This window comes from Piliocolobus tephrosceles, chromosome 7, assembly GCF_002776525.5.
Source record: "Piliocolobus tephrosceles isolate RC106 chromosome 7, ASM277652v3, whole genome shotgun sequence".
NCBI lineage: Eukaryota > Metazoa > Chordata > Mammalia > Primates > Cercopithecidae > Piliocolobus > Piliocolobus tephrosceles.
The window spans coordinates 94,580,423-94,608,239 of NC_045440.1; the positions used below are offsets into that span (position 1 = coordinate 94,580,423).

General features: G+C 36.8%; 1 protein-coding gene across 1 annotated transcript in view; it reads left to right on the forward strand.

Annotated features, from left to right (window-relative positions):
* TMEM67 (transmembrane protein 67) overlaps window positions 1–25,361 on the forward strand; it is a 65,278-nt gene extending 39,917 nt beyond the window's left edge. Inside the window, exons 15-28 of the mRNA XM_023222860.2 lie at window positions 24–80; window positions 1,601–1,699; window positions 4,100–4,198; window positions 4,876–4,962; window positions 6,070–6,169; window positions 6,264–6,403; window positions 8,499–8,639; window positions 12,473–12,553; window positions 13,636–13,752; window positions 17,400–17,516; window positions 17,621–17,725; window positions 18,350–18,452; window positions 23,715–23,857; window positions 24,805–25,361. Coding sequence (XP_023078628.1) covers window positions 24–80; window positions 1,601–1,699; window positions 4,100–4,198; window positions 4,876–4,962; window positions 6,070–6,169; window positions 6,264–6,403; window positions 8,499–8,639; window positions 12,473–12,553; window positions 13,636–13,752; window positions 17,400–17,516; window positions 17,621–17,725; window positions 18,350–18,452; window positions 23,715–23,857; window positions 24,805–24,885 — 1,470 coding nt within the window. The 3' untranslated portion in view covers window positions 24,886–25,361. The remainder of the gene's footprint in view (window positions 1–23; window positions 81–1,600; window positions 1,700–4,099; window positions 4,199–4,875; window positions 4,963–6,069; window positions 6,170–6,263; window positions 6,404–8,498; window positions 8,640–12,472; window positions 12,554–13,635; window positions 13,753–17,399; window positions 17,517–17,620; window positions 17,726–18,349; window positions 18,453–23,714; window positions 23,858–24,804) is intronic.
* The last annotated feature ends 2,456 nt before the right edge of the window (window positions 25,362–27,817 follow it).

Below are 27,817 nucleotides of genomic sequence, written 5' to 3' on the forward strand. Positions count from 1 at the left end.
ATTTGTTTTGTTTTAAATACCAGGTTTCTTTCTCAGTCACATATGAAATGGATCATGGAGAAGCACATGTCCAGACAGATGTAAGTTTATTTTAACCTATTAAAATATATACAGTATATTTTATAATTAAATAATTTCAGATGTGCAAGAAAGTTGCTAAAGCAAATTTGCCAGATATTCTTTTCCCAGCCTCCCCTAATGTTAGCATACATAACCTTAGCACAATGATCATAATCTGGAAATTAATATTGATGTAGTCCTATTAACTCATCTACATACTATTTGAATTTCACTATTGAATTTTTTTCTGTTTTAGGACCCAATCTAGTGTCACATATTGCTTTTAGCTGTCATATCTCCTTAGTGTTTTACAATGTGTGACAGATTCTTAGTCTTTCTTGACCGTAATACTTTTGAAGAGTACTGGTCCCTTATTTTGGCCCTCAATTTGGGTTTGTCTGGTATTTTCCCATGATCAAATTGAGTTCATACAGTTTTGGCAAAGATGCCATCAAAGTGATGCTATAATAATAAATAAAAATAAGTATCTCATGGGGAAGATTCTTTGAAATTATGCAAATATTCTGCTTCTTATTCTTCTTATTCTCTCCCTCTCTTTTTTTTTTTGGAGACGGAGTTTTGCTCTTGTTGCCCAGACTGGAGTGCAATGGTATGATCTCAGCTCACTGTAACCTCTGCCTCCCGGGTTCAAGTGATTCTTTTGTCTCAGCCTTCTGAGTATCTGGGATTATAGGCTTGTGTCACCATGCCCAGCTAATTTTTTTATTTTTAGTAGAGATGGGGTTTCTCCATGTTGGTCATTCTGGTCTCAAATTCCCAGCCTCAGGTGAGCCACCGCACCCAGCCGGCCCTCTAATTTTATTTTATTTTATTTTGTTTTAGATGGAGTCTTAATCTATTGCCCAAGCTGGAGTGCAGTGGTGTGATCTCGGCCCACTGCAACCTTCACCTTGCTGGTTTAAGCAATTCCCCTGCCTCAGCCTCCCTAGTATCTGGGATTACAGGTGCATGCCACCACACCAGGCTAATTTTTTTGTATTTTTAGTAGAGATGGGGTTTCACCATGTTGGCCAGACTGGTCTTGAACTCCTGACCTCAGGCAATCCACCCGCCTCAGCCTCCCAAAATGCTGGGATTACAGGCGTGAGCCACCACGCCGGGCCCTCTAATTTTATTGAATAGCATCCATTGATGATTCTTACCTGCAGAAAGTTTCACTGTGATATTTGTCTGATGGTGATTTTCTGTTTCCCTAATTACTTTTTTATTTATTAATTTAGAACTTTACTATAAGGAGAAACTCTCCCTTCGCTCACATTATTTATTCAATTATTTATTTTTAAATCAGTGTGAACTCGTATTTATTTTATTCTAGTAATTATGATATGTTATTATTTGTTTTCTTGTTCAAATTGTCCCACATTTGGCCATTACAAGTTCCTCCAACTTGACTCCTTTGTCCTTTCAACATGTCCTACCCCACCATTTTTTTGAGCACTTCCTTACTTTCTGTTCACAGTGTTCTTGAGCACCAATGAGAGAAATTACATAAATTCTCAATTGTTCTTTTGTTTTTTAGATTGCTTTGGGTGTATTGGGTGGGCTAGCTGTTTTAGCATCTCTTTTGAAGACAGCAGGATGGAAGAGGCGCATTGGGAGTCCCATGATTGATTTACAGGTATAATCTCAGGAGTTTTTAAATAATATTTTAATCTTTTGACTATTCTGGATCCTTTTCATAAGACACAGTTAGAGGATAAGTAAAGAAGTTGCATTGAATTTTTCTGGGGTATGTAATTAGGATAAGTATTGCTGGGTCATATGGTATATGCGTACCTCATTTTCTTCCCACCATACTGTATGCCAGTCTATATTCCTACCAGCAGTGCTCTTCTTATTTCTGCACAAACTTGGCAACACTTGATATTTTTCCAACCTTTCCAATTTTTGCCAATCTCATGGCATATAGTAGTATGTCACTGTTGATTTCATTTTCATTTCTCTGTACTCTTCATATACATTTTAATCATTCAGGTTTTTCCTTCTGTGAACTGCCTGTTTATATCCCTTGCCTACTTCTCTATTATGTTTCCAGTTTTTCTTGTTTATTTTGAAGGATTTTTTTTATTTTCTAAATGGTAACCCCTTTTTGGTTTCTGATGTTGAAATATATGAACAAATAAATATGTGACCCATCTGTCATTTTTATCCTTGTGGTCCTTTGTTTAACAGAAACTTTCAGGTTTGTTTTTGTTTTTGTTTGTTTTTTTGAGACAAGAGTCTCACTCTGTCGCCCAGGCTGGAGTGCAGAGGCACGATCTTGGTTCACTGCAACCTCCACCTCCCGGGTTCAAGTGATTCTCCTGGCTCAGTCTGCTGAGTAGCTGGGATTACAGGCATGCACCACCTTGCCTGGCTACTTTTTTTATTTTTAATAGAGACAGGGTTTCACCGTGTTGGTCAGGCTGGTCTTGAACTCCTGGCCTCATGATCCGCCCACCTCAGCCTCCCAAAGTGCTGGGATTACAGGCATGAGCCACCATGCCTGGCCAGAAACTTTTAGTTTTGATATCATCACATCTGAATATTTTTTCAGTGCTTTTAGGATCTTGTTTAGGAAAACCTTCCCTATATCAAGATCACAAAGATAGTCTACATTTTATTCTATTAACTTTATACTTTCACTTCATATTTAACCTTTTATTTTTATCAAACATTTAAAAAATATTTACCATGTACCGGGCACTTTTTAAAGCTGTATGTATGTAATTTTCTTAATCCTCACAGTAGCTCTTTGAAGTTAGGTTATTATTATTATTCGCATTTTACACATGAGGAAATTGAGGCAAAGGTTAAATTTTCTACTCACTTGATTTTTACAACAACTCAGTAATAGATATTTCCATTTTGCTGATGAAGAACATGAGAAAAGTTACAGGGTAACTTTAACCAAAGTATCTTTCTGATTCCAAAGCCAGTGAGCTAAGGAATCAGCAGGGGGACTTGATTTACTAGTTGGGATAGTCCAGAAAGCCTTCCCAGAGAAGTGAACTTTAAGTGGGATTATCTCTTCATTCTACAATAGTCACTGAGGCTCTACTGTCTAAGTGTCTGGCACTCTGCCAGGAACTAGAGGCTGTGATAGTGAGCAAAGACAGACATAGTCTGTGCTCAGAAATCATGAGAGCTTACCAGAGAGAGGAAGAGAAGAATATTTGGTAAAACAATGCCCATTTTATTCCATAAAGTATTTGAGATGAAAGTATGGAGCAGCCGGGCGCGGTGGCTCAAGCCTGTAATCCCAGCACTTTGGGAGGCCGAGACGGGCGGATCACGAGGTCAGAAGATCGAGATCATCCTGGCTAACACTGTGAAACCCCGTCTCTACTAAAAAAATACAAAAAAAACTAGCCGGACGAGGTGGCGGGCGCCTGTAGTCCCAGCTACTCAGGAGGCTGAGGCAGGAGAATGGCGTGAACCCGGGAGGCGGAGCTTGCAGTGAGCTGAGATCCGGCCACTGCACTCCAGCCCCGGCGACAGAGTGAGACTCTGTCTCAAAAAAAAAAAAAAAAAAAAAGAAAAAAGAAAGTATGGAGTGGTTAGTCATTGACTAATTACATGACTGGAACTGGCAGATGAGGCTAAAAAGTTAATTTTGGCCCAAATTGTGAAAGACCTTGTGGATCAGGAATTTATATTGCAGTGAGGAGTTGTTCATTTTTAACAAGGGAAGTGACACAATCCAATTCACATTTTAGAAAACTAACTCTGGTGTTAGTGTGGAGGAGAGACTAAAGGGGACTAAGAGAAAATTAGGAAGCAGTTCAACTTTCTTAGATAGTGAAAGATGAGAAGAGTTGAAAAAAGAGGCTACCAGGAATGGCCAGAAAGGTAAGGAACCAAAAGGTAGCAAGGAGGAGGAAGCAGGTGGTCTTTATAGCCAGATCATATGTGGATATGTGAAACGAGGTTTCAGGCTTAAGAAATGTAGTGGATGATGTATAAAAGTGGTAGTATTACTAAAAGTGGTTTATACATTGAGTTTTAAACAGCTGTAATTCTTGTTTTTTAATTGCAGACAGTTATGAAATTCTTGGTGTACTATGCTGGTGATCTGGCCAATGTTTTCTTTATCATCACAGTGGGAACAGGTCTTTACTGGCTTATTTTCTTCAAAGTGAGTGAGTTTCTGAATTTACCCCAACTGCCAGTATCGGAATAATTGAAAAATTTTCTTTATAAAGGAACTATTTTTGTTTGGGAGAATTTTTGATCAACAGTATTAAGAAAAGTGCCGGGGCCGGGCGTGGTGGCTCAAGCCTGTAATCCCAGCACTTTGGGAGGCCGAGATGGGCGGATCACGAGGTCAGGAGATCGAGACCATCCTGGCTAACATGGTAAAACCCCGTCTCTACTAAAAAATACAAAAAACTAGCCGGGCGAGGTGGCGGGCGCCTGTAGTCCCAGCTACTTGGGAGGCTGAGGCAGGAGAATGGGTAAACCCGGGAGGCGGAGCTTGTAGTGAGCTGAGATCCGGCCACTGCACTCCAGCCTGGGCCACAGAGCAAGACTCCGTCTCAAAAGAAAAAAAAAAAGAAAAGTGCCCAACTCTCCATTCCTTGAGTGTGCTGAGCTTATCAATTACATCACTATCTTCCTCTTTTATGCTTTCTTTGGTTTTTAAATTGTGCTTAATAAAAACCTTGTTCAATTGGAAGACTTACGTGGGGGGATCCTGTGAGTCCAGAATCGAGTCCTGCCCCGGCAGCATACTGAGACCTTCCTTTCCCCCCCCCAAAAAAACAAAAAAAAACCTTTGTGTGATTATATTTAATCAAGTAATTTTTATTATAGGCACAGAAGTCTGTCTCTGTTTTGCTACCAATGCCAGTTCAGGAAGAACGTTTTGTCACTTATGTTGGATGTGCCTTTGCTCTGAAGGTAAGTTTTAAAGGACAGGTTACCAAATTTAAAAGGCCTGCTAATGAACTAATAAGTCTTTAAAATTAAAATGTTTTCAAAAATCTTTGGTGTGAAATTCACTTTGGTTTTGAAAGAAAGCATTAATTATTTTATGCGGTAAATTTACTTTTATTTGTAGTAGATGCTCAGTCTGAAAATCTGCCTTAAATATTTTTTTCAAAGAAGCCATAAATTTGTTTGGCTTATTTGATAAAATGATATTTCAGTATATAAATTTCCTTAAAGTCTGATGATACATTCACAATGGGACAAAATGTCTTCAGGCATGAATTTTGTCTGCATTAATCAAGGATAAAGTGTTGAGATCTTAAAGCTGTTTTGTCTGTCTCCAGATTCCTTTGCTCCTTTCTTCTTATGACCCCCATCCTCAACTCAGTGTTCTCTATCAATGTAGGTGAAGCTCTTTATATGCCTCTTGGCTTATCCCATTGTACTGTGAATATTAACTGTCTCCTTTTTCCACTGACTGGGAGCTTCTCGAAGTGAAGTATCCCATACTTAGATTTTTATCCTTTATTTGATCAATAATGCAACAACTAGAAAGAATGCCTCAGTTTAAACATATTGCTTCTATAAATGAGAAAGATGTGTTTCAACAATGCATTATGTAAAAATCAGAAATCTTAATAGCAGAAATAGAAAAAACAGAGCATTCAAAAACTTTAATTAGGAAAAACAGACTATAGTTGAAAATATCTTTACTTATAAAGAAGTCAACTGATCTACAAAACGAGGTCTGCTTCTAGAATCTTTGGGAAAGAGTCAATTATATAAGTCCCTATGTGAGGAGGAAAAATGTTGCCTCTTTTCGTATTCCTATTTTAAAGAAACAAATAAAAAGGAAAGGTAAATTAAAATGTATATGAAAATTCTGTGAATTTGGTGATTCCAGGTTATCTGATGAGCTTCTAATGATCCCTAGTGGTATTATAACTTCATGTGAATTCACTTATAAAAGTATATGTTCTTGTGATAACAGTATGTTTCTTAAAGAGTCAATATTGGTTTTATAAGCAGGCTTAATGCTGGTACTTTTTCAGGTGTTTTATTATATGTCATTCTCAGGCACTACAATTTTTGCATAAGCTCATATCCCAGATTACAATAGATGTATTCTTTATTGATTGGGAGCGACCTAAAGGAAAGGTTCTTAAAGCTGTTGAAGGTAAGTGAAATAAACATTTGTACCAAAATTCTTTTGTTATCCTTGCAGAGCAAAGGAGGTAGAATTCTTTTACTCATTTTATTTTTCTGACCAGGTGAGGGTGGTGTACGAAGTGCCACTGTTCCTGTAAGCATATGGAGAACATATTTTGTAGCAAATGAATGGAATGAAATTCAGACTGTGAGAAAAATTAATTCACTATTTCAAGTACTTACTGTCCTCTTCTTTTTGGAGGTATAAACTGTTTGATGTGATTATATGCAACTTACATGTACCTTATAAATATTAAACTAATATAATTCCAACTAAGTTTTCATGACAGTGGAAGATTTCTCTAAAGGTTGAAATATTGTTGTGAAGCCATTAAAAAGGAGTGACTTTATGTTATTTATTTTACCACAATTTTTTTTTTTTTAAGTTTACCATCTTAAGCATTTTTAAGTGTAGAGTTTAATAGTGTTAAGTCAGCCAGGCGCAGTGGCTCACGCCTCACTTTGGGAGGCCAAGGCGGGCGGATCACCTGAGGTCGGGAGTTTGAGACCACCCTGGCCAACATGGAGAAACCCTGTCTCTACCAAAAAATACAAAATTAGCCGGGCATGGTGGCACATGCCTATAATCCCAACTGCTCGGGAGGCTGAGGCAGGAGAAGCGCTTGAACCCGGGAGGCGGAGGTTGCAGTGAGCAGAGATCGCGCCATTGCATTCCAGCCTGGGCAAAAAGAGCGAAACTCTATCTCAAAAAAAAAAAGATAGTGTTAAGTACATTCGCATTGTCATGCAAAATCATCACCATTCATCTCTAGAACTCTTCATCTTGCAAAACTGAAACTCTATACCCCTTAAACAACCCTGTACCCATTCCCTGCTACACCTAACCCCTGGCAACCACCATTCTATAATACTTTCTGTCTCTGTGTTTTTGACTGCTCTAGGTGTAAGGAGTGGCTTTAAAACCAATAGTTTGTATCAGAATCCCTCGGGGATCTTTTGTAAAATACCTATGCTCAGGCTCACCGTTAGAGACTATGTTTGATGTAGTAGCTTTGAGGTAACCACAGGTATCTATGTTTTGAAAAAGCTCCCTACTCCCTGATCCATATTCTCCCCTGCATTAGAATCACTATTATAAGTTTGATATTTTTCAACTTATTGAAAACTTACTATGGACTATGTTCTGTGCTAAGAGCTGGAGCTAAAATGAACAAGATGCAACATATTTATTATACATTTGCAGTTATTTCATGGATTTAGTTGAAATTATTAAAGAAAGTATTCAGTACTAAGTATAAGACTGAACATGGAAACCATTTATATGGGAATAGGTTTTCTCAGGAATTATCTGCTTAATTAAGATTGAATATAAATCATTAACTCTTAGGTCTGTCTGTCTTCCCTCTTTTTTCTTCTTTCTTTCCATTCTCTTTCCCCTTTCCCTTCCTTTACTTTTGTAAAACTAGTAGAAGACTTTTTGTATCCTTAGAGCTTTTAAATAATATGAGCAATACTTCCAAAATTCACTTGAAGTAGTATTTTGGTTTTTCTTAAATAAACAAATAAAATTTACATATGTTTATAGTTTACAATACAGTGTTTTGATATATGTATTCATTGTGGAATGGCTAAATCAAGCTAGTTTATCTGTTACCTCACATACTTCTTTTCTTTTTGAAGGGGTGTGTGTGTGTGTGTGTGTTTAGGAGTTTCCTCAGCTTTAAAAGATGTTACATGAAAAAGTTTTATAGTCAAGTAAGTTTGGAAAATATTGGATTCAGTATAATCATGTAGCACCTTTTACTGTAAAACTTCTCAGAGCCTTTATTCTACAAGGGTGGGAAGCATGGAGGTGAGTGTAATGGATGGACCAAATGTATTTAAACATAGATTACTTTTTCAAAGAACTTATGCCCTTTAGAAGACATTTTGTAATATACTGTTTTAAAGTATAAAAATGTTTAGTACAGTGCCTGGCACATGTCAAATACTCATGAAATACTAGTTGTTGGTTTCAGTCATTGGTAGTTTACTAATGAAAGTTTTATCCTTTTAATTAAATTTGTAGTCTTGTCAATGTGTATGACAATAAGGTTATATTTGACCCTTAGTCATATTGAGAAGAATGCCAAATGAACTAACTAAATATTGTGTAATAAATACTTTGTAGTTAAGATACTGGATAATAATTATTTTTATCTAGATTTTCTACTGTTTATACAAACTTGGATATTTTAGTTTTTCAAGGTGAGTAGGGAGAGGTTTTCTATTTTCAGTCTAGAGTAGTTTTCTTTATCCATGTCTGTTTAAATTATTACTTTTCCTTTTTACTCCAGGTTGTGGGATTCAAGAACTTGGCATTAATGGACTCATCTTCTAGTCTTTCTAGAAGTCCATCTAGCTATGTAGCTCCTTATAGCCGCATTTTGAGATATGCAGTGTCTGCTGCTCTTTGGCTAGCCATTGGAATTATACAGGTAATATTACTTCTAAGTAACATTGCTTCTTCATAACTCTGCCTACTTACTGATTATCATCAAACATTGACCACATCCTTCTTTCTGTAGCAGAAATAAGGTGACAAGAGCAATAAGCTAATAGTCAGTTTTTTTTTTTGTTTTGTTTTTTGAAACAGTCTTCGCTCTGTCGCCCAGGCTGGAGTGCAGTGGCATGATCTTGGTTCACTGCAGCCCCTGCCTCCCAGGTTCAAGCAATTCTCCCACCGCAACCTCCTGAGTAGCTGGGACTGTAGGCGCCCACCACTACGTCCAGCTAATTTTTTTGTATTTTTAGTAGAGATGGGGTTTCACCATGTTGGCTAGGCTTGTCTTGAACTCCTGACTTCAGGTGACCCTCCTCCCCTCCCAAAGTGCTGGGATTACAGGTGTGAGCCATCGCACCCAGCCAGTAGTCAATTCTTATATTGTGTTAGTCACTGTACTAATTAACTACTGTTGATCCATCACTTCTTGGCTTTTAGGCTAAGATCAAGTGTAATTACTGTAGATCCTTGAACAACATGGGGTTAAACTATTTGAACTCATTGAGAGTAGAAAATACAGTGTTCACAGAATGCAAATTCTGCATCTGCAGAGGCCCAACTTTCTGTATAGATGGGTTCCAGCAGGACTGAATGTGGGACTTGAATATGGGTGGATTTTGGTATACTTGGGGGTTCTGGACTCAATCCCAACATACTAAAGGACAATTGTAATTGCTTTATACCTAATAATGCCTCAATCTTTATAATAGCCCTCAGAGATAAGCTCTGTTATTATCCTCATTTTATAGATGAGGAAACTGAGACACAGGAAGGCTAAAAAAAATTGCCTGAAGTCATGTGACTAGTAACTGACAGAACTGGAATTTGAACTCAGACAGCCTGATTTCAGAGTTCACGTTCTCGTTGATAGTGGGGCTCTGAAGGGCCTTTGAGAGTCTGCAGCTTTATAGTCATAGGACAGACTCCTTGTTTAGTTTATATGTAAATACAGGGACAGATAAGCTACCCTAAATATGTTGTTTTCTTTTGAAACATAACTTACTGTTTACATTTATTTATATATCATGAAACCTTACTCAAATTGCTCGTATCCCTTGTGGAGTTTTTATTGAAATATTTATTAAAATGACCAAAAGTAAAAATAAGTCTTTTTAGCCTCAGGTCCCATGGATCTAGTAGAGGCTATAAAGAAAAAAAAAAAAAAAAAAGGAAAGAAAAAAAAGAAAAAGAAAGAAGCAGCAAGCATCTAACTTTCAGGTACTCATAAACAGAAAGAGTCCTTCTGTTTAAAATTTCCTTCACTTTTATAATCAGCACATGAAGATAGGACCTCTAGAGAGACCACTTTTAACTTCCTATAGCTGGCTAATAGCTGTCTACCTAGAACAGCCTACTTTTAAGGATCTTTTGAGATTTTTGTTTGTTTGGTTTTTGTTTTTAGAGACAGTCTTCCCCTGTCTCCCAGTCTGGAGTGCAATGATGCAATCATAGTTCACTGCAGCCTCAACCTCCCAGGCTGAACCAATCCTCCTGCCTCAGTCTCCTGAGTAGCTGGGACTATAGACACATGCCACCCCACCCAGCGATTTTTTTTTTTTTTTTTTTTTTTGAGACAGAGTTTCACTCTTGTCGCCCAGGCTGGAGTGCAGTGGCATGATCTCGGCTCATTGTAACCTTCACCTCCCAGGTTCAAGCGATTCTCCTGCCTCAGCTTCCCAAGAAGCTGGGATTACAGGGGCCTGCCACCATGCCCAGCTAATTTTTGTGTTTTTAGTAGAGACGGGGTTTCACCATGTTGGCCAGGCTGGTCATAAACTCTTGAGCTCAAGCTATCCTCCCATCTCGGCCTCCCAAAGTGCCAGGATTACAGGTATGAGCCAGACTGAAATATTTTTAAGAGAGCATATTCTTAGAGAATTAGGTCCAGGTGGTGGTATTCAGTAATCTGTGTATTAACTTTTTAAATATATATTTATTTTAAATTGATGAGACTTACTCAAACTTGAAACTACAGGGATAGAGTTAGTAAAGGATAGCTGACAACCAGAAAAAGAAAACAAACATATTAGAATTGGAAACAAGATAGAATCAAAAGAGTATGGAGTTTGATGTTTACCATCAATGTAATAGTAAGGAAAAATTTTGTATAATATACCAATATATTTTGTGAGTATATCAGATTCATCCGGATGTAGAGAGTCTAAAGCAGTATCATCTGAAACTTTTCATATTTGGTTGAATATAACACAATCAAAAACAAAATAAGAGTGGCTGAAATCAAAGAGAACCTTATCTTTCCCATGAAAAAGATAAGCAGAGGTCCAAAGTACAGGGCTGGAGTGGAATGGTGGCTTAGTGCTACTGTCAGGACCCAGAAGCCTGTCCTTCTGCCCAGCCACAAGGGACTTCCATCTCCACAGTCCCTTCATGGTCCATAATGGCCAATGAAGTTACAGGAGGGAATTGAAGTAGGTAAGCTCACCTTTTCTTTAACAGCCTTTTCAGAAGTGCCTTTCAACATCTTCTTGGCTAGAACTTAATAGCATGGCCACACCTAACTGCACTAACTTTCAGCTGGGCAGCAGTATATCCTGCTCAAGGAAGGGATCTGTTACTAAGGAGAAAGGGTTGTTGGGACAGCACCTAGCAATCTCAGACACCACCATCTAACTTCATTCTTTGCATCTCACTTTGCTGTCAGCTGGATAGTAAACCTTTTCTCTCCATGGTAATATTCTAAAATGATCGGTGTTTATATATTTGTCAAGAATCTTTGAGAGTTCCTTTAACAACCTGTTACAGTTTTGTAAATTTGTCTAAACTCTTCTTGATTCTAATAATGTCAGGCTTTATTGTTCACTCCTTCTATTTCCTTAAACCCAGCCTCTTCAGCTTTTAAGTGGTGTCTTTTAATTTTTAAACCTTGAATATTGCTGTTTTTGACATCCTTTAAAGAGGTTTAAAATATGTATATAGAGTATGTAGGAAAACATTTTCAGCAGTCAGCTACTGTAGATTCACTTATCCATTCATTCACATATTTGAGTGCATTTTATGTACTGGATGCTGTGCTGAGCTTATGGATATGCTGTTACAGGAACAAATGACAGATTGTGCCAAGTGCTGTGAAGAGATGCAGCAGGGACATGAGATAGAGAGTAAAAAGAAGGGTGGGGAGAGGAGGGTAGGAATGGGGGACAGTGGGGACAGCTTTAAATAGGGGAGTTAGGAAATTTTACCTTTTTGTGAAACATGTCTAAAAAGATGTACCAGGTAAAATTTTTATTTATAAAATTTCTGTTTCTACTATTAAATCTAAGAAAACACTGGAAACCATTCCATATGAATTTTTAATACTTTATAGTCAGAATACTAGATATATGCTTTTTATGTGCTGTTCTGGCAGAGAAAATTAATTTGAAAAGTAGAGAATTTTCTCATGTCTTGGAATTTAGATGAGCAAAATGACAAAACCAAACATAAATCCGACCATCGATGCATTGATTTGTCCTACATTTTTAAAAGACTTTTTCTTTCTTCCCACATGTTTGTCATAGCTTGTTTTAATGACACAGAAAGTTTTCAAAACTCAAAATAGGTTCCCTCAATGACTCAACACAATTTCAAAATCCTCCTCCCTTCGACAGAAGACTCAGAAATGATAAGTAGGACTTTATCACATAGGAACTGTTAAAGACCACTGTGCTTTTGGTTGGAACTTTTTTTTCCTTAAGATACTACACTGTGGCTGTAACAGAAAATTAAAATCCTAAAAGCTAATAAAATAAACTTGGCTTAATGTTTCAGATCGTGTTCTTTGCTATCTTTTATGAGAGATTTATAGAAGATAAAATTCGACAGTTCGTTGATTTATGCTCTATGAGTAATGTAAGTACTTTCTGACTTCATCTTGCAACTGTTACTTTCCCTTTTTAAAGGTCATCAGTTCGTTAAGAGAGGCTTTAAAAGTGATTTGGTATGATTGAATTTTTGGTCCAATTTTCCACTGGTTGTTAATTCCAGAGATAATTATAATTTTTATATTATCTAATTTTAATATTTTAATAATATTACAAGTTAATATTTACTGCCTTAGTTTTTTCATCTTTTTTTGTTTATTTGTTTGTTTGTTTGTTTGTTTGTTTTTGGAAACGGTCTTGCTCTGTCACTCAGGCTGGAGTGCAGTGGCACCATCTTGGCTCACTGCAACCTCTGGCTCCCGGGTTCAAGCAATTCTCATACCTCAATCTCCTGAGTAGCTGGGATTACAGGTGCGCACCACTCTGCTGGACTAATTTTTTTTTTGTATTTTTGGTACAGATGGGGTTTCACCATGTTGGCCAGGCTGGTGTTGAACTCCACCTGCCTCCAGCCTCCCCAAGTGCCGGGATTACAGGTGTGAGCCACTGTGCCCAGCCTGTTTTTTTCATCTTTATTTACAGTTTCTTAATTATGAATTTCTTATGCTGCCAAGTAGTTCATTAATTCCAGCACCCCTGAAAATTGTTTGTATATCAACGCTGTTTCTTCTTTTCCTTTCTTTTCTTTTTTTTTTTTTTTTGAGAAAAGGTCTCGCACTGTAACCCAGGCTGGAGTACAGTGGTGCAGTCATAGCTCACTGCAACCTTGACCTCCTGAGTTAAAGCAATCCTCCCACCTCAGCTTCCCAAGTAGCTGGGACCACAGGTGTGCACCACCAACTCAACTTTTTTTTTTTTTTTGTAGAGAAAGAGTTTCCCTATGTTGCACAGACTTATTTCTCCCTTTCTTGGAAAATATCTTCAATCTCTTTTTCAAACACTTTAAAAAAAACCTTATTATCCTTGATTACTGTATTATCCTCTTTATATATTTCCCAAGAATACAATCTTCATTATTTTGGGAAAAAGAAAGCAATTTTAAGGAAAACTTAATTTTTTATTGTTTTGCAGAAGAGTTGCTAATTGCTTCTTTTTATTGTCTTTATATAGATATCAGTGTTTCTGTTATCCCACAAATGTTTTGGATATTACATTCATGGTAGATCAGTACATGGGCATGCAGATACTAATATGGAAGAAATGAATGTGAACCTTAAAAGAGAAGCGGTATGAAAATGTTTTACATCTTTTTGTTTTTAAGTTGAGAAATGGATTCTTATAAATCTTGGATTTGTTTTTTTGAAAAAAGCCTTTATTGATAACTTTTTTTTTTTTTTGAGATGGAGTCTCGCTCTGTCACCCAGGCTGGAGTGCAGTGGCGCAGTCTTGGCTCACTGCAGCCTCTGCCTCCTGGATTCAAGTGATCATCCCGTCTCAGCTTCCTGAGCAGCTGGGACTACAGGCATCTGCCACTACACCTGGCTAATTTTGTATTTTTAGTAGAGACGAGGTTTCACCATGTTGGCCAGGCTGGTCTTGAATCCTGACCTCAGGTGATCCACCCACCTTGGCCTCCTAAAGTGCTTGGATTACAGGCGTGAGTCACCGCACCTGGCCTATTGATCACTTTGAAAGTTGCTAGGGACTGCCAGGCATGGTGGCTCACGCCTGTAATCCCAGCACTTTGGGAGGCCAAGGCGGGTGGGTCATGAGGTCAGGAGATCGAGACCATCTTGGCTAACACAGTGAAATCCTGTCTCTACCAAAAATACAAAAAAGTTAGCTGGGCGTGGTGCTGGCGCCTGTAGTCCCAGCTACTCATGAGGCTGAGGCAGAATGGCGTGAACCCGGGAGGCGGAACTTGCAGTGAGCCGAGATCGCACCACCGCACTCCAGCTTGGGCGACAGAGCGAGACTGTCTCAAAAAAAAAAAAAAAAAAAAATTGCTAGGAACCAGCTCACCCTGAACATCCACAAAGGCAAAGAATCTGATTTTATCTTGTAGTTCCTATATGAACTGTATTTCACAGTAACCAAATAATTCATGAGGGAAAGTTCCTCTTTATAGAAGAAAGTAGAAGGAATTCTAAGTTAGAAAAATTACCATTTTGCAGCGACTAATGGATTGATGAATGTAATCTGCCATCATCAGTGGATGCTAAACAATTAAGTGATTGTTGACAGGGAACTTTATAATGAGGGATCAGGTTGACGTAATTTAGACGCCCTGTAAATAAACATAAGGATAACTGACCTATACACTTCCTGCCATGATGTAGTAGTAAGTATATAACACCAATTAAGTATTTTTGCCTAAAAAACTGAACCTGAGTATAATCAACCCTCTAGCCTAATCACCCAGTTTACAGGAAATACAAGCGATAAAGGGACAAATTAAATAGTGCCATAGAAGGTAATTAGCCAGGTCCGGGTATAGGCTGCCTCACAGGATAAATTACTCAGTGTCTCCAGACAAATCAGTGGCATGAAAAGAAAAGGAAGGATGATGGTGCCAGTGTACGAACATTATAAGAAAGGTTTGAAAAACAAACCAATCTGATACAATGTGTGGACTTTATTTGGATCCTGATTCAGACAATCCAACTATTTAGAAAATCTGGGAGATTTTTAGTGGACTAAATGTTAAGGAATAACTAATTTTGTTAGGTATGAAAATGGCATGGTAGTTATTTATTTTAAAGTCCTTGTTAGAAATGCATACAAAGCATTTACAGATGAAATGACATGGTCTGGGTTTTACTTTAAAATACTCTAAGAAAAAAGAAAATTTGGGAGGATAGATGAAACAAAATTGATAAAATATTAGTAATTGTTGAAGCTAGGTAATGAGTGGTTTACTGTTCTCTCTACTATGTACATTTGGAAAACTTCCATAATAAAATTTTTTAGAGAATAGGATGTGCTTAAGCAGAAAAACCAAGAGGATTTAGTGATTAAGGGCCATACCTGTGACTTGTAAGAATTTGATACGTGATAATGGCATTTCAAAGAAGAATTTATTTAATACATTGAACTGGATCACTTGATTAAACATTAGAAATTACCTTGTGATTAAAAAGTTAAATGTAAAACATGAAGCCATAAGAACCTAGAAAAGAATATTTCAGACTGGAGGATGATATTTTAAGGATAAAGAATAGAAAGCATCAAAAAATATTAATTGATGGGTTACTTTATTAATATAGTACATTTACATATCAAGCAATCATAAATAAAAGGTAAATTAGAGTAAAATACTTATAATAAACATGACAAAGCTATTGATAACAATATTGAAAGTTATGCAAATCACTAAGAAAACACTAAATTAAAATCTCAATGGAAAAATGACCAATAGACACTAATAAACCTCTAAAAAGATTTTAACTCATAATCAGAGAGCTGAATATAAAAATAATGATTTTCCCCTCTTCAAATTAGCAAAAATTTTTTTAGAAAAGCTAATACTTAATAGCATCAAGGACACAGTGAAATGGGCAACCACAAAGCTACTGGTGGCAGGTTGAATTTATGCAGACCTTCTTGAAAGTGTTTGGGCAACATATATACCAAGAGCTTTTTAAGGTTCATGATCTTTAATTCACTGATTTTATGAATGTTAACTCAAGGAAAAATTAGCAATATGAACAGCTACTTAAATTCAGGATCTTTATCACAGGAGTTATTTATAAGGGGAAAAGTATGTAAAAATTGGAGAATATTAAATAAATTGGCTTACCTTTATGGTGAAATCTTAAGTAGATGGTAAAATCATGTTTTAAAGAATATTTAATGACATGGGGAATTGCTCAGGCTATAACGTTAAGTGAAAAAGAAGTCAAAGTGAAAAAGAAGTCATCCCAATTTTATGCTATTTATATGTACATCCCTTAGAAAAAAGACTGGAAATGAAATTCCTTAATATATCTATATTTCTGGGTGTTGAGACTAGGTAATTTTTTTTCTTTTCTTTTTTGTATTTCTCTTTATTTTGTAAATTTTCTGCAATGGCATGAATGTTTTTAATCAAGAAAAAAATTTTAAATAAAGAAGTTCACTATATGTATTCTCCCTTTAACTGTATAGAAAGACAAAGAAGGAAAATATTAACCTCTGGAGTAGGTAGACAGGCTTTATGTAGGCCAGAGAACTTGAGTCGAGCCTTGAAGCATCAGTCAAATCAAAAATTTTTTACATATTTGTGGTTGTCAGGATCCAAGTTGTATAAGAGAAACCCAAAATGGGTATGGATATCTGGTTCATAACATTAACTGTTTGGTCACGTATCACTATGTTTTATTGGAATTAATTAAGGAAGCATCTCAAAAATGTTTAGAAAACAAAAAAGATCATTTGCAATTATAAAACTAGTTAACTCCAAAGCAAGACCTTTCAGCATACATTAAAAGAGCAATAATCTTCATTATAAGGGAAGCTAAGAATATCAATATACAATAAACATATATATAGTCTTTATATCATCTCCTTTGCTCTACTTAAATATATATACTCTACCTAAAAATATATATATATGCTCTACCTAAATATATAAATGTATGTGATAAATATATAAATAGATATATTTATATATTATAGATAAATATACATATATTTTTCTTTTTATTTAAAGTAGAGCAAAGGAGATGATATAAAGACCTGCAAGGGAGTATGAATTAGAATAAAGTAGAAATTAGCAAAATCTGGGAACCTAGGATAATGGTAGAATCTGTTTCTCAAATACAGTTTCAGTGAATTTCACTTAGCACTTGAATCTTGTAATACATGATAACAGCTAAAAAACAGTCTGTATTTTCTTTTTGAGTCAGGAAATTTTTTATCATTTTGATCTTAACTTAAATTCTTTAACTTTTCAGGAAAATTTGTGTAGCCAGCGAGGTTTGGTACCCAACACAGATGGTCAGACTTTTGAGATTGCAATTTCTAACCAGATGAGACAACATTATGACAGAATTCATGAGACACTAATAAGGGTTTGTATAAAGTACAGTTCAGATATATTCCATCAATATTTAATGTGTTTTAGATACCAAGAACATAAGACTTTGTATTTATTCATTTCTCTTTTTTACGTTAGAAAAATGGTCCTGCTAGACTATTGAGTTCATCAGCAAATACTTTTGAGCAGAGTATAAAGGCATATCATATGATGAATAAATTTCTTGGCTCCTTCATTGACCATGTATGTATGTCAACATTTATATTTAAGCTGGGATCAAATGCAGTTTTTAAAAGGTTAAGTGGGAATGTCAATTATTTCTTCAAGTCAACCAAGTCAGTAAACTTAGAACCCCCCTGCTTAGGACCTTCCCTTTTTTTGTCTGTCACATTCAATACTTAGGAATAACATATTTTTAAAAGACATTTCTAGCATTAACAAACTACGGCTTAGGGATAGAGTTAGGTTATGCAAAAGTAAAATGAAATTTTCTGTGTCTGTTAATATAATGATGATTCCCTTATACTATGTCTGCACTGGAATTTTGTTAGCCAGTTACCAAAATATTACTGTATTATTCATTATTGAAATCCTTGTGTTATGCTATGATTGTATTTCTGAAAAGCATTTTATAAATTGATTTTCAGTATATCTAGCCGTAAATACTACTAAGGGCATTTAAAATTTAAAACATTCCTATAGAGAAGTTTGTTACAGGTTTTAGTGTAGTAAATTCAGTCTTTTTGAAGAACAGATTTTCTTTGTGTACTATTCATTTTTCATTTTCTCTCCTGCTGATTTTACATTAATTGCAAAGCATTTATTTCACTGCTGTTTTTGAAATGATGCTGTCTTTTTTTTTATTAGGTTCATAAGGAAATGGATTACTTTATAAAAGATAAGTTGCTTCTTGAAAGAATTCTTGGAATGGAATTCATGGAACCAATGGAAAAAAGCATCTTTTACAATGGTATCTTTTAAATCCCTTTGTAGAACTTGATAACTATTTTCAAAGTTTGAGAAAAAAGTGCTTGTAGATATTTTTCTTTTTTTTTTTTTCTTTTGAGATGGAGTCTCGCTCTATCGCCCAGGCTGGAGTACAGTGGTACGATCTCAGCTCACTGCAAGCTCCATCTCCCAGGTTCACACCGTTCTCCTGCCTCAGCCTCCCGTGTAGCTGGGACTACAGGCACCCACCACCGCGCCCAGTTAATTTTTTTTGTATTTTCACTAGAGACGGGGTTTCACCATGTTAACCAGGATGGTCTTGATGTCTTGACCGCGTAATCCGCCCGCCTTGGCCTCCCAAAGTGCTGGGATTATAAGCATGAGCCACCGAGCCCAGCTGATATTTTTCTTTTGATTTAATAATTTTATGGATAGGTGCATTGGTTCATACCTGTAATCCCAGCACTTTGGGAGGCCGAAGCAGGTGGATCACCTGAGGTCAGGGGTTCCAGACCAGCCTGGCCAACATGGTGAAAATACAAAAAATACAAAAACTTAGCCAGGCATGGTGACAGGCAAATATAGTCCCAGCTACTTGGGAGGCTGAGGCAGGAGAATGACTTGAACCTGGGAGGTGGAGGTTGCAGTGAGCTGGGTTCACTCCATTGCACTCCAACCTGGGTAACAAGAGTGAAACTCTGTTTCAAATAATAATAACAACTTTACATGAAAACAAAGGAAACATAGTGAACTCAGTTAACCTCCTGAATTATAATTCTTTTCTGTGTTCTATTTTATTATGTCATATAGCTGGAAACAAACACATAAAAGATTCTATAAGAAAGTAGAAAAGGTGAATTTCAGAATCAACAGTCTGCATAGAAGAGATAGTAAAACAAATAAAATTCAGATTTTATTGGAACGTTCGTTTAATGCCAAACATATGAAACACTTAAAGAAGAATAACATTTGTGATTAATCTTTAATACTTAATTTTTTATCTTATCCAAGTTTGTAAAAATTGCTAATATTTGTGACAGGAATAGTGATTAAACCTAGTTTCATATTAAAAACATAGTATACATGTCATTTGTAGTATGACTGATGACCTATTGTATGAGTAAGAATAGAAGTGGTATAACCAATGCCCTGGCCTAGATATCATTTACCCATATGTTATTGCATGCCAGATATTGTGTCAGTCTGAGATACACAGACGAATGATCCCTACCTTGGGTATCTTGTTTAACAGACTATAGAAGACAAACATGTGAATAAAGAGGGTGGTACTGGCATAGAAGTCTGTACAGGCACAGGTTGTGCCGGGGACAGAAGGGAGCATAGAAAATCTAACCAGATATGAGGTAAAGCCAGAAGAGGCAACATGGAGAAGTTTGAACTGAGTTTTAAAAACTCAGTAGCTGTTTGTCAACCGAGAGGATTAAGGTAAGAGAGGAAGGCAAAGACATTCATGCAGACAGGGAAAAGGGGATTCAAAAACAGTGCGCAAAGTGCATTATGCACTTTCTTTCTTTTTTTTTTTTTTTTTTTTTTTTGAGGCAGAGTCTCGCTCTGTCGCCCCGGGCTGGAGTGCAGTGGCCGAATCTCAGCTCACTGCAAGCTCCGCCTCCCGGATTTATGCCATTCTCCTGCCTCAGCCTCCCGAGTAGCTGGGACTACAGGCGCCCACCACCTCGCCCGGCTAGTTTTTGTATATTTTAGTAGAGACAAACTTTATAAAGTCTGATATGAAGTGGGACACAGTGGAAGAGAGTACTTGAAAGATAAAGAAAGCAGAGACCAAATTACAAAGGCCTTGCCTGATACACTAAGGAGTTTCACTCTGTCCTGTAAACCTGTTGTTTTTAAAATTTTTTTTTAAATTTTTTGCCCCACAAGATGTATATAAGTTGATCCATGGAGGTGTGAGAAGAAAATATTAAAATATCTATTTGTATATATTTGCAATTTAATCATAATTAATCTATTTTTAAATTTATATGGAGTAGTAATTAATAAAATATTTCTATTATATCTATTATGGGTTGCATGCTCAACATCTTATTCTGATAGGGATGCATGATCAAAATGATTTAGAAACCACTGCTAATGGGGCCGGGCGGTGGCTCATGCCTGTAATCCCAGCACTTTGGGAGGCCGAGGCAGGCGGATCACCTGAGGTCATGAGTTCAAGACCAGCCTGGACAACATGGTGAAACCTTGTCTCTACTAAAAATACAAAATTAGCCGGGAGTGGTGGTGCATACCTGTAATCCCGGCTACTTGGGAGGCTGAGGCAGGAGAATTGCTTGAACCCAGGAGGCAGAGGTTGTGGTGAGTTGAGATCGTGCCATTGCACTCCAGCCTGGGCAACAAGAGCAAAACCTGTTTAAAAAAAAAAAAAAAAAAAAAAAAAACAGAGAAAAAAAAAAGAAAGAAAAGAAAAAGAAACCACTGCTAATGAACATGGATATATCACTGAAGGGTGCTAAGCAGATCTGATTTGTAAATTGGAAGAATTACTCTGTCAGTAGGTTACAAGTTGAGTTTAAATAGATGCAAAATTGTAACAGCATAGTTTAGACATTAGGATTATAGCTTTCCTCCAGGGCATAGTGGCTCACACCTGTAATACCAGCCCTTTGGGAGACCAAGGCAGGCGATCACTTGAGCAGTTCAAGGCTGCAGTGAGTTATGATCATGCCATAGCACTATAGCCTGGGTGGCAGAGCAAGACCCTGTCTCTGCAAAACAAAAACAGACAAACAAAAGTATTGTAGCTTTCAAAGTCTTCTGGTCTTGGATTCAAAACCTGACTCTACCATTTACTGGCTTTGTGAACTTTGAGAAACTTGCTTAGCCTTTCTGAACTTTAATGCCTTCTTTGTAAAATTGGTTACAATCCTCTAAAAGTTTTGTGGAGTTATTATGTGTTAATATAAAGAACCCAGTAAAGTATCTGTTATGGACAGGCACTCAGAAAAGGAAATGTTATTATTATTATTTTTTGAGATGGAGTTTCACTCTTGTTGCCCAGGCTGGAGCGCAATGGTATGATCTTGGCTCACTGCAACCTCCGCCTCCCAGGTTCAAGCAATTCTCCTGCCTCAGCCTCCCAAGTAGCTGGGATTACAGGCATGTGCCACCACATCTGGCTAATTTTCGTATTTTTAGTAGAGGTGGGGTTTCACCATGTTGGTCAGGCTGGTCTTGAACTCATGACCTCAGGTGATCTGCCCACCTTGGCCTCCCAAAGTGCTGGGATTACAGGCGTGAGCCACCGTGCCTGGCCCTATTATTTTTAATAATACAATAGTCACTTTCTTTCTTCCTGCTTTTTTCTTCCTTTCTCCTTCAGTCTTCTTTCCTCTTCCTAGTATCTTCCTCCTCTTTCTAACTGTGTTCTTCCATCTCTCTATCTTCTTCTTCTTTTTTTTTTTTTTTTTGGAAATGGTGTTTCGCTCTGTTGTCCAGGCTGGAGTGCAGTGGCACAATCTTGGCTCACTGCAACCTCCACCTTCCAGGTTCAAGCAATTCTCCTGCCTCAGCTACCCGAGTAGCTGGAATTACAGGCGTCAGCCACCACGCCTGGCTAATTTTTGTGTTTTTAGTAGAGATGGAGTTTCACCATATTGGCCAGGCTGGCCTCAAACTCCTGACCTCAAGTAACCTGCCCACCTCAGCCTCCCAAAGTGGGATTACAGGTGTGAGCCACCGTTCCTGGCCTCACTATCTTCGTCTTCATCAAGAGATGATGAGACTATGAGCTAAGGCAGTAGCAGTGGGGCTAGAGAAGAAAGGATTGCCAGAAATGTTAAGGGAAAAGACTAGTCAAAAATTATCCAGACTTCTGGCTGTGTGACTAAGTGGGTGGTGGTGCCTTTCAATAACAGAGGCAATACAGAGGGAGGACCAGGTTTTGAGGGAAAGAGGATGAATTTAGTTTTCAGTATGTTGCATCTTGAGGTACTTTAGGACATCTAGGAAGAGGTATCCAGTAGGCATTAAATATAAGGGACCAGGTCGTAGGAGAAAATAGAAGCACACAATAAATTGAGGAGTTGCTATCATATGAAGTCATTGCTGGAGCAGTGTTAGTAGAAAATCACCAAGAGAGAGCATGTAAAACAGGTTTATTTTTAAGATTATAGATGCAAGTATAATGTGCATATTTTGTAAGGATATAACTTATAGGTCAATGAATTTTCACAAACTGAATATACCCCTGTAACTAGTACCCTTTCAAGAGAGAACATTACCAGCACTCCAGATGCCCCCTTGTATAAAGCAGATGTTCCTGACTGGGTATCCCCAGGCTGCTTCAGTGGTTTTCTGGATTTCCCTGAAATTGTTGGCAAGACTTGTATATGTATAGTTTTTTGTTTGTTTGTTTGTTTGTTTGTTTTTTCCTGGTGAAAGGGTCTTTAGCTTTCATCAGGCTTTTGTGGTTTTTTGTTTGTTTGTTTGTTTAGAGACAGGTTTTTGCTCTGTTGCCCAGGCTAGAGTGCAGTGGTGCAATCATATTAATAGCTCGCTATAACTTTAGACTCCTGGGTTCATGCACTCCTCCCATCTCAGTCTCCCAAATAGCTAAGACTACAGGTGTGCACCACCAGATCCAGCTTTTCTTTTTTCTTTTTTTTTTGGTAGAGATGGAGTCTCCCTATGTTGCCTAGGCTGGTCTTGAACTCCTGGCCTCAAGCAGTCCTCCTGCCTCAGCCTCCCAAAGTGCTGGAATTACAGGCATGAGACATTGTGCCCGGCCTCATCATAATCTTTTTAAAAGGGTGTTCACATCCCAATAAGGATGAAACCCTCTGGTGGAGTGAGAAGAGAACTTAGAGCAAAACCTTAAGGGGACTATTTGAAATACATTCTTGAACTCTTGAACACTGTGTACTATTCTGTGCCTTGCTGGGTTTTTTCTCTAATTTACTCTATCTCAGGGAATGTTTGTAAGATTAATGTAGCTTTTAGTTACATAAAGAAATAGAGAAAGGCTATTTATTAACTGGTTTTTGAAACTTACACTACCAGCAGTTACCAACCATTGGTCCTAATGTTAAAACTGCTTTTTAGGAGGTGTTATGAGTTTTTTAACTAACCTCTTTTAGATGAGCAAATCTTAAAATTTTCGTTTATTTTTGTGTAAGCCATGAAGTGTTGTATATAGTATGTTTCTAATGTGCTGTTTTTAAATATCCAGATTTTGTCACCAGAAATTTATCACAGACTTGTTCCTTTTTTAAATTTCTAATTTATATTTTCTAAACTTTTTTAATAGATGAAGGTTATTCTTTCAGCAGTGTCCTGTATTATGGAAATGAAGCTACCCTTCTTATTTTTGATCTGCTGTTCTTCTGTGTTGTGGATTTGGCTTGCCAAAATTTTATTTTAGCGTCCTTCCTTACATATCTACAACAAGAGGTAAATTTTAAAAATTTTTCTACATTTTCCTTCATTTTCTTGAGAGAAATATGTTAGAAGTAGATATTTTCATAGCAAAGAGTAACAATGTCTACTTTTACTACAATTTTTTAAAGGTTTAGAATATGACTAACCCCACTAAAAGGAGGAATAACATTTTAACCAACTGTACTCTGTCCTTTAGGGTCAATGAAATACTGGGGTCTAGTGGAGGGCATCAGTTGCTTGATTATACACGGAAGATGAATCCTATAGGAAGACATTTAACTACTAGTCTCCTAGATGCTACAAGTGAACAGTAATTAGAGTCCCATCCACCCTCTCCACCAGATGTTAAGTAACAAAAAAACAGGCACTGGAGAGCTAGCTCAGGGCTCAGCACCAAAGGGAAGCCCCCTTCAGCCTGCAGCTTTGACACCTGCCCTACCTGTGTAGATGAAAAGCAACTTTGTGTATGAGTGTGGACCCTGAAATAGCGATTTCAAGAAATGGCAAATCTGTTCTTGAAATGGTGTTATTATCAACTAAATATTCTCCACTATGTCAAAGAAGTATATATGAGTAAGATGCAATTTATTAGTCCTTGACAGTGATCTAGAATTGTGCATAAATTCTATCCCTAACGAGTAGATTCTTTTGATGTTTCCTTAGTTTTAGACTTAGAAGAAAGTTGCCTTTCTAAATATTTTAAAGTGTATCCCTGTGAACCTGAGAGAATTTGTATTATTAATTCATAAGAATTTACTCTAAATGGGAACATACATTGCTTTGAAACTATGAACAAAATTATCATCTTGAAATAATTTTGTGTATCACCATGTGATTCAGATGCCTGATACATGAAAATAGTTGAGAGAATTAGCTAATTTAATCTAGATATTTTAACTGATGTGCATATTTAATTTTGTTTATATTTCTTTTCATTCTGAATTGTTTTAATTTTCCAGATTTTTAGATATATCCGTAATACAGTAGGACAAAAGAATTTGGTGTCCAAAACATTGGTGGATCAAAGATTTTTGATTTAACTTCCTGAATAAATAACTTAAAGACTCAGTATAATCATGGCCAAAAAAAATGTCGTGATACCAGGTTAGTTTGCCATATTTTTAAAACTTTTAATGCAAACTATTCTGTTTTTGTTTTTTATTTGCAGAAAGATTTATTTTTATAACTTGGGAATATATGTGATAAAACAGAAAATATTGTTTTCCCATTGTGTGTGGTATTTAATGCAGTAAATAATAAATTAACACTGACAGTGAGGCCAAAAAAAAATCTAAATGTTGCTTTCAGCATAATACTTTTTAATGATAATTAAAACAGTCCCCATCAATTTTCTCTGTGGATTATTTTATAAACTGAGAGCTGCCTGAATTTTCTCACATTGACAAAGTAATTTGATTCCAAGATTAAGACTAGTTTTCAGTTTGATATTTTCATGTTTTGTGTGCTTATGGTTAAATAAATGTTGAAAGATATTTTCAAGTTTACTTAGAAATTTTAAATTGTATTATTGCTGATTCAATTTGCATTATTCTAATTGCTTACCCTAGTTGGCAGTGGATTAATTCACTGTTGGATTAATATGCATCTCATGAAATGATATCTTTTCATTCCTTTGTATACCTGTATTAGGTCAGTATGTTCTTTCCATGCAATATATTTGCATTTCTAATATAGTTTACATTTATTAAGTTATTATATGTGGCATTTTTCCCAATATTTTTTATACATTTTAATTACTTAATATTTTAAGAGTTATCTTCCAAAGTTTTGCTTTTCAATTATGTTTAAAGATTGTAAATAGCAAACAGTAAGGCTGGGTGCCATGGTTCACGCCTGTAATCCCAACACTTTGGAAGGCCAAGGCAGGTGGATCACTTCAAGTCAAGAGTTCAAGACCAGCCTGGCCAACATGGCAAAACCCCATATCTACAAAAAATACAAAAATTAGTTGGATGTGGTGGCCTGTAATCCCAGCTACTTGGGAGGCTGAGGAACGAGAATTGCTTGAAACCAGGAGATGGAGGCTGCAGTGAGCCAGATAGCACCACTGCACTACAGCGTGGACGACAGAGCAAGACCCTGTCTCAGAAAAAAACAAAAACAAAAAACTGTAAATGTATCATGTTTCTCACTGCTTTCTATGTTAATGCTGTGTAAATACTTAAAATGGAATACTGTATAAATATTGTTTATATTTTCTCAGTTGAAAATATATACTAAAACATTTGGTGTTTCTGTTTTCTATTTCATTAATGTATATCTCATGGAGTAGCATTTAGGAATATAGCATTATTGGGGCAGAGGTCCCAGCCATTGCCAAAGTTGAATCTTTTACATTTCCCTGAATCTTGAGGATGACTGAAAAGGAAGTCTTTGAAAGTGCAGTTTCTGAAGGATCACAGTACAGGAATGCCTTTATAAAAGCTGCAGAGATAAATACATGTACTGGCATGGATTTTTAAAACCACTCAGTCAGAAGCGTATGAAAGAAATTCAACCATCATTCAACGTAGAAGAAGTTAATTTTAGTGCAAATGTTTTTAAGTATTAAATTTCACAATAAAGGATCAATTGGCTTACTTGCTGATAAATTAAAACAGAGAAAACATTTAAAATCATTCTAAATTAATTTTGTATGATATTTTTATTTTGGTTAGATGCATAAAAAATGTGTTCAGATTTTCATACACTATCGACTCCTTTGTTCACATTGTCACAATTTACATTTCCTGATCATGTGCATAGTTATTCACGAGATTCATTACCCTTTGTCTATTTCTGTAGTACCCAGTCACTGTACTTTGAATCTTATATCCCTGATTTTACTGGTTTTCTAGAAACATTTGATGTCTCTTCATCATTTCATAATGAAACAAAACCTAGAGAGGTTCTTTATAAGCTGTTGTGTACTTTGTGTGCTCCTTAGAAATGTACAGGGCCCTAAAATATTTCTGTAGACCAGTGTCTCTGTTATGGGAGTTTTGTAAATGCTTGCTTCTCTGGCATTGCTGTCCTAACTACCTTTTCAGAAGGCTTTGCTGATTACCTACATTGAGGAACATTCAAAATGATCATTAACTCAGCGCTTACAAGCGTGAAGCATGTATCTTTTTTATAAATAGTGACAAATATAAGCTGAGGGGAAATAAATGTAAGTCAAGGAGCAGTGAGCAGTGCGGCTTAATGGAAAATGCTCCAAATTGAGCAACAGAACCTGGATTCAAATTAGAATTTTGCCTGTCACTTACAAACTTTGGTATCTTGAACAAAGTAATTTGCCATAATTGAGCTTCATTCTACATCTTTACAATGAAAATAATATCCTTTGCTTACCACTTGTTGTAAGGCTTAGTTTCATGTGTGTGTGCGTGAGAGAGAGAGAGAGAGAGAGAGAGAGAGAGATGGGGTCTCCCTCTTGTCACCCAGGTCGGAATGCAGTGGCATGATTTTAGCCCACTGTAACCTCCGCCTCCTAGGCTCAAGCAGCCCTCCACCTCAGCCTCCCAAGTAGCTGGAACAGCAGGTGCGCGCCACCACACCCAGCTAATTTTTTGTGTTTTTTTTTTTTTGTAGAGACAAGGGTTTACCATGTTGCCCAGGCTGGTCTTGAACTCCTGATCAAGAGATTCACCAAGTGCTGGGATTACAGGTGTGAGCCACTACATCTGGCCAGGATTAGTTTCTTAAAATGTGATTTTAACGTTGAGTAAATATGAATGCTGGAATTTTTATTTTTAGTTTAAAATATCTGCCCCAAAGTATATTTTTATATTGCTAATAAATTAATAATATGATATTAAAACTCAGATTACTGATCTCAATAACTGACCAATGAAAATTCTGAGCCTGCCTTCTTCCTCAGCAACCCCCAGCTCCACCAGGAAGAGGCCCAGATAGAGGTCAGCGATACACGTAAAACATAAAAGAAGAAAATACCCCTGTGGGAGACAC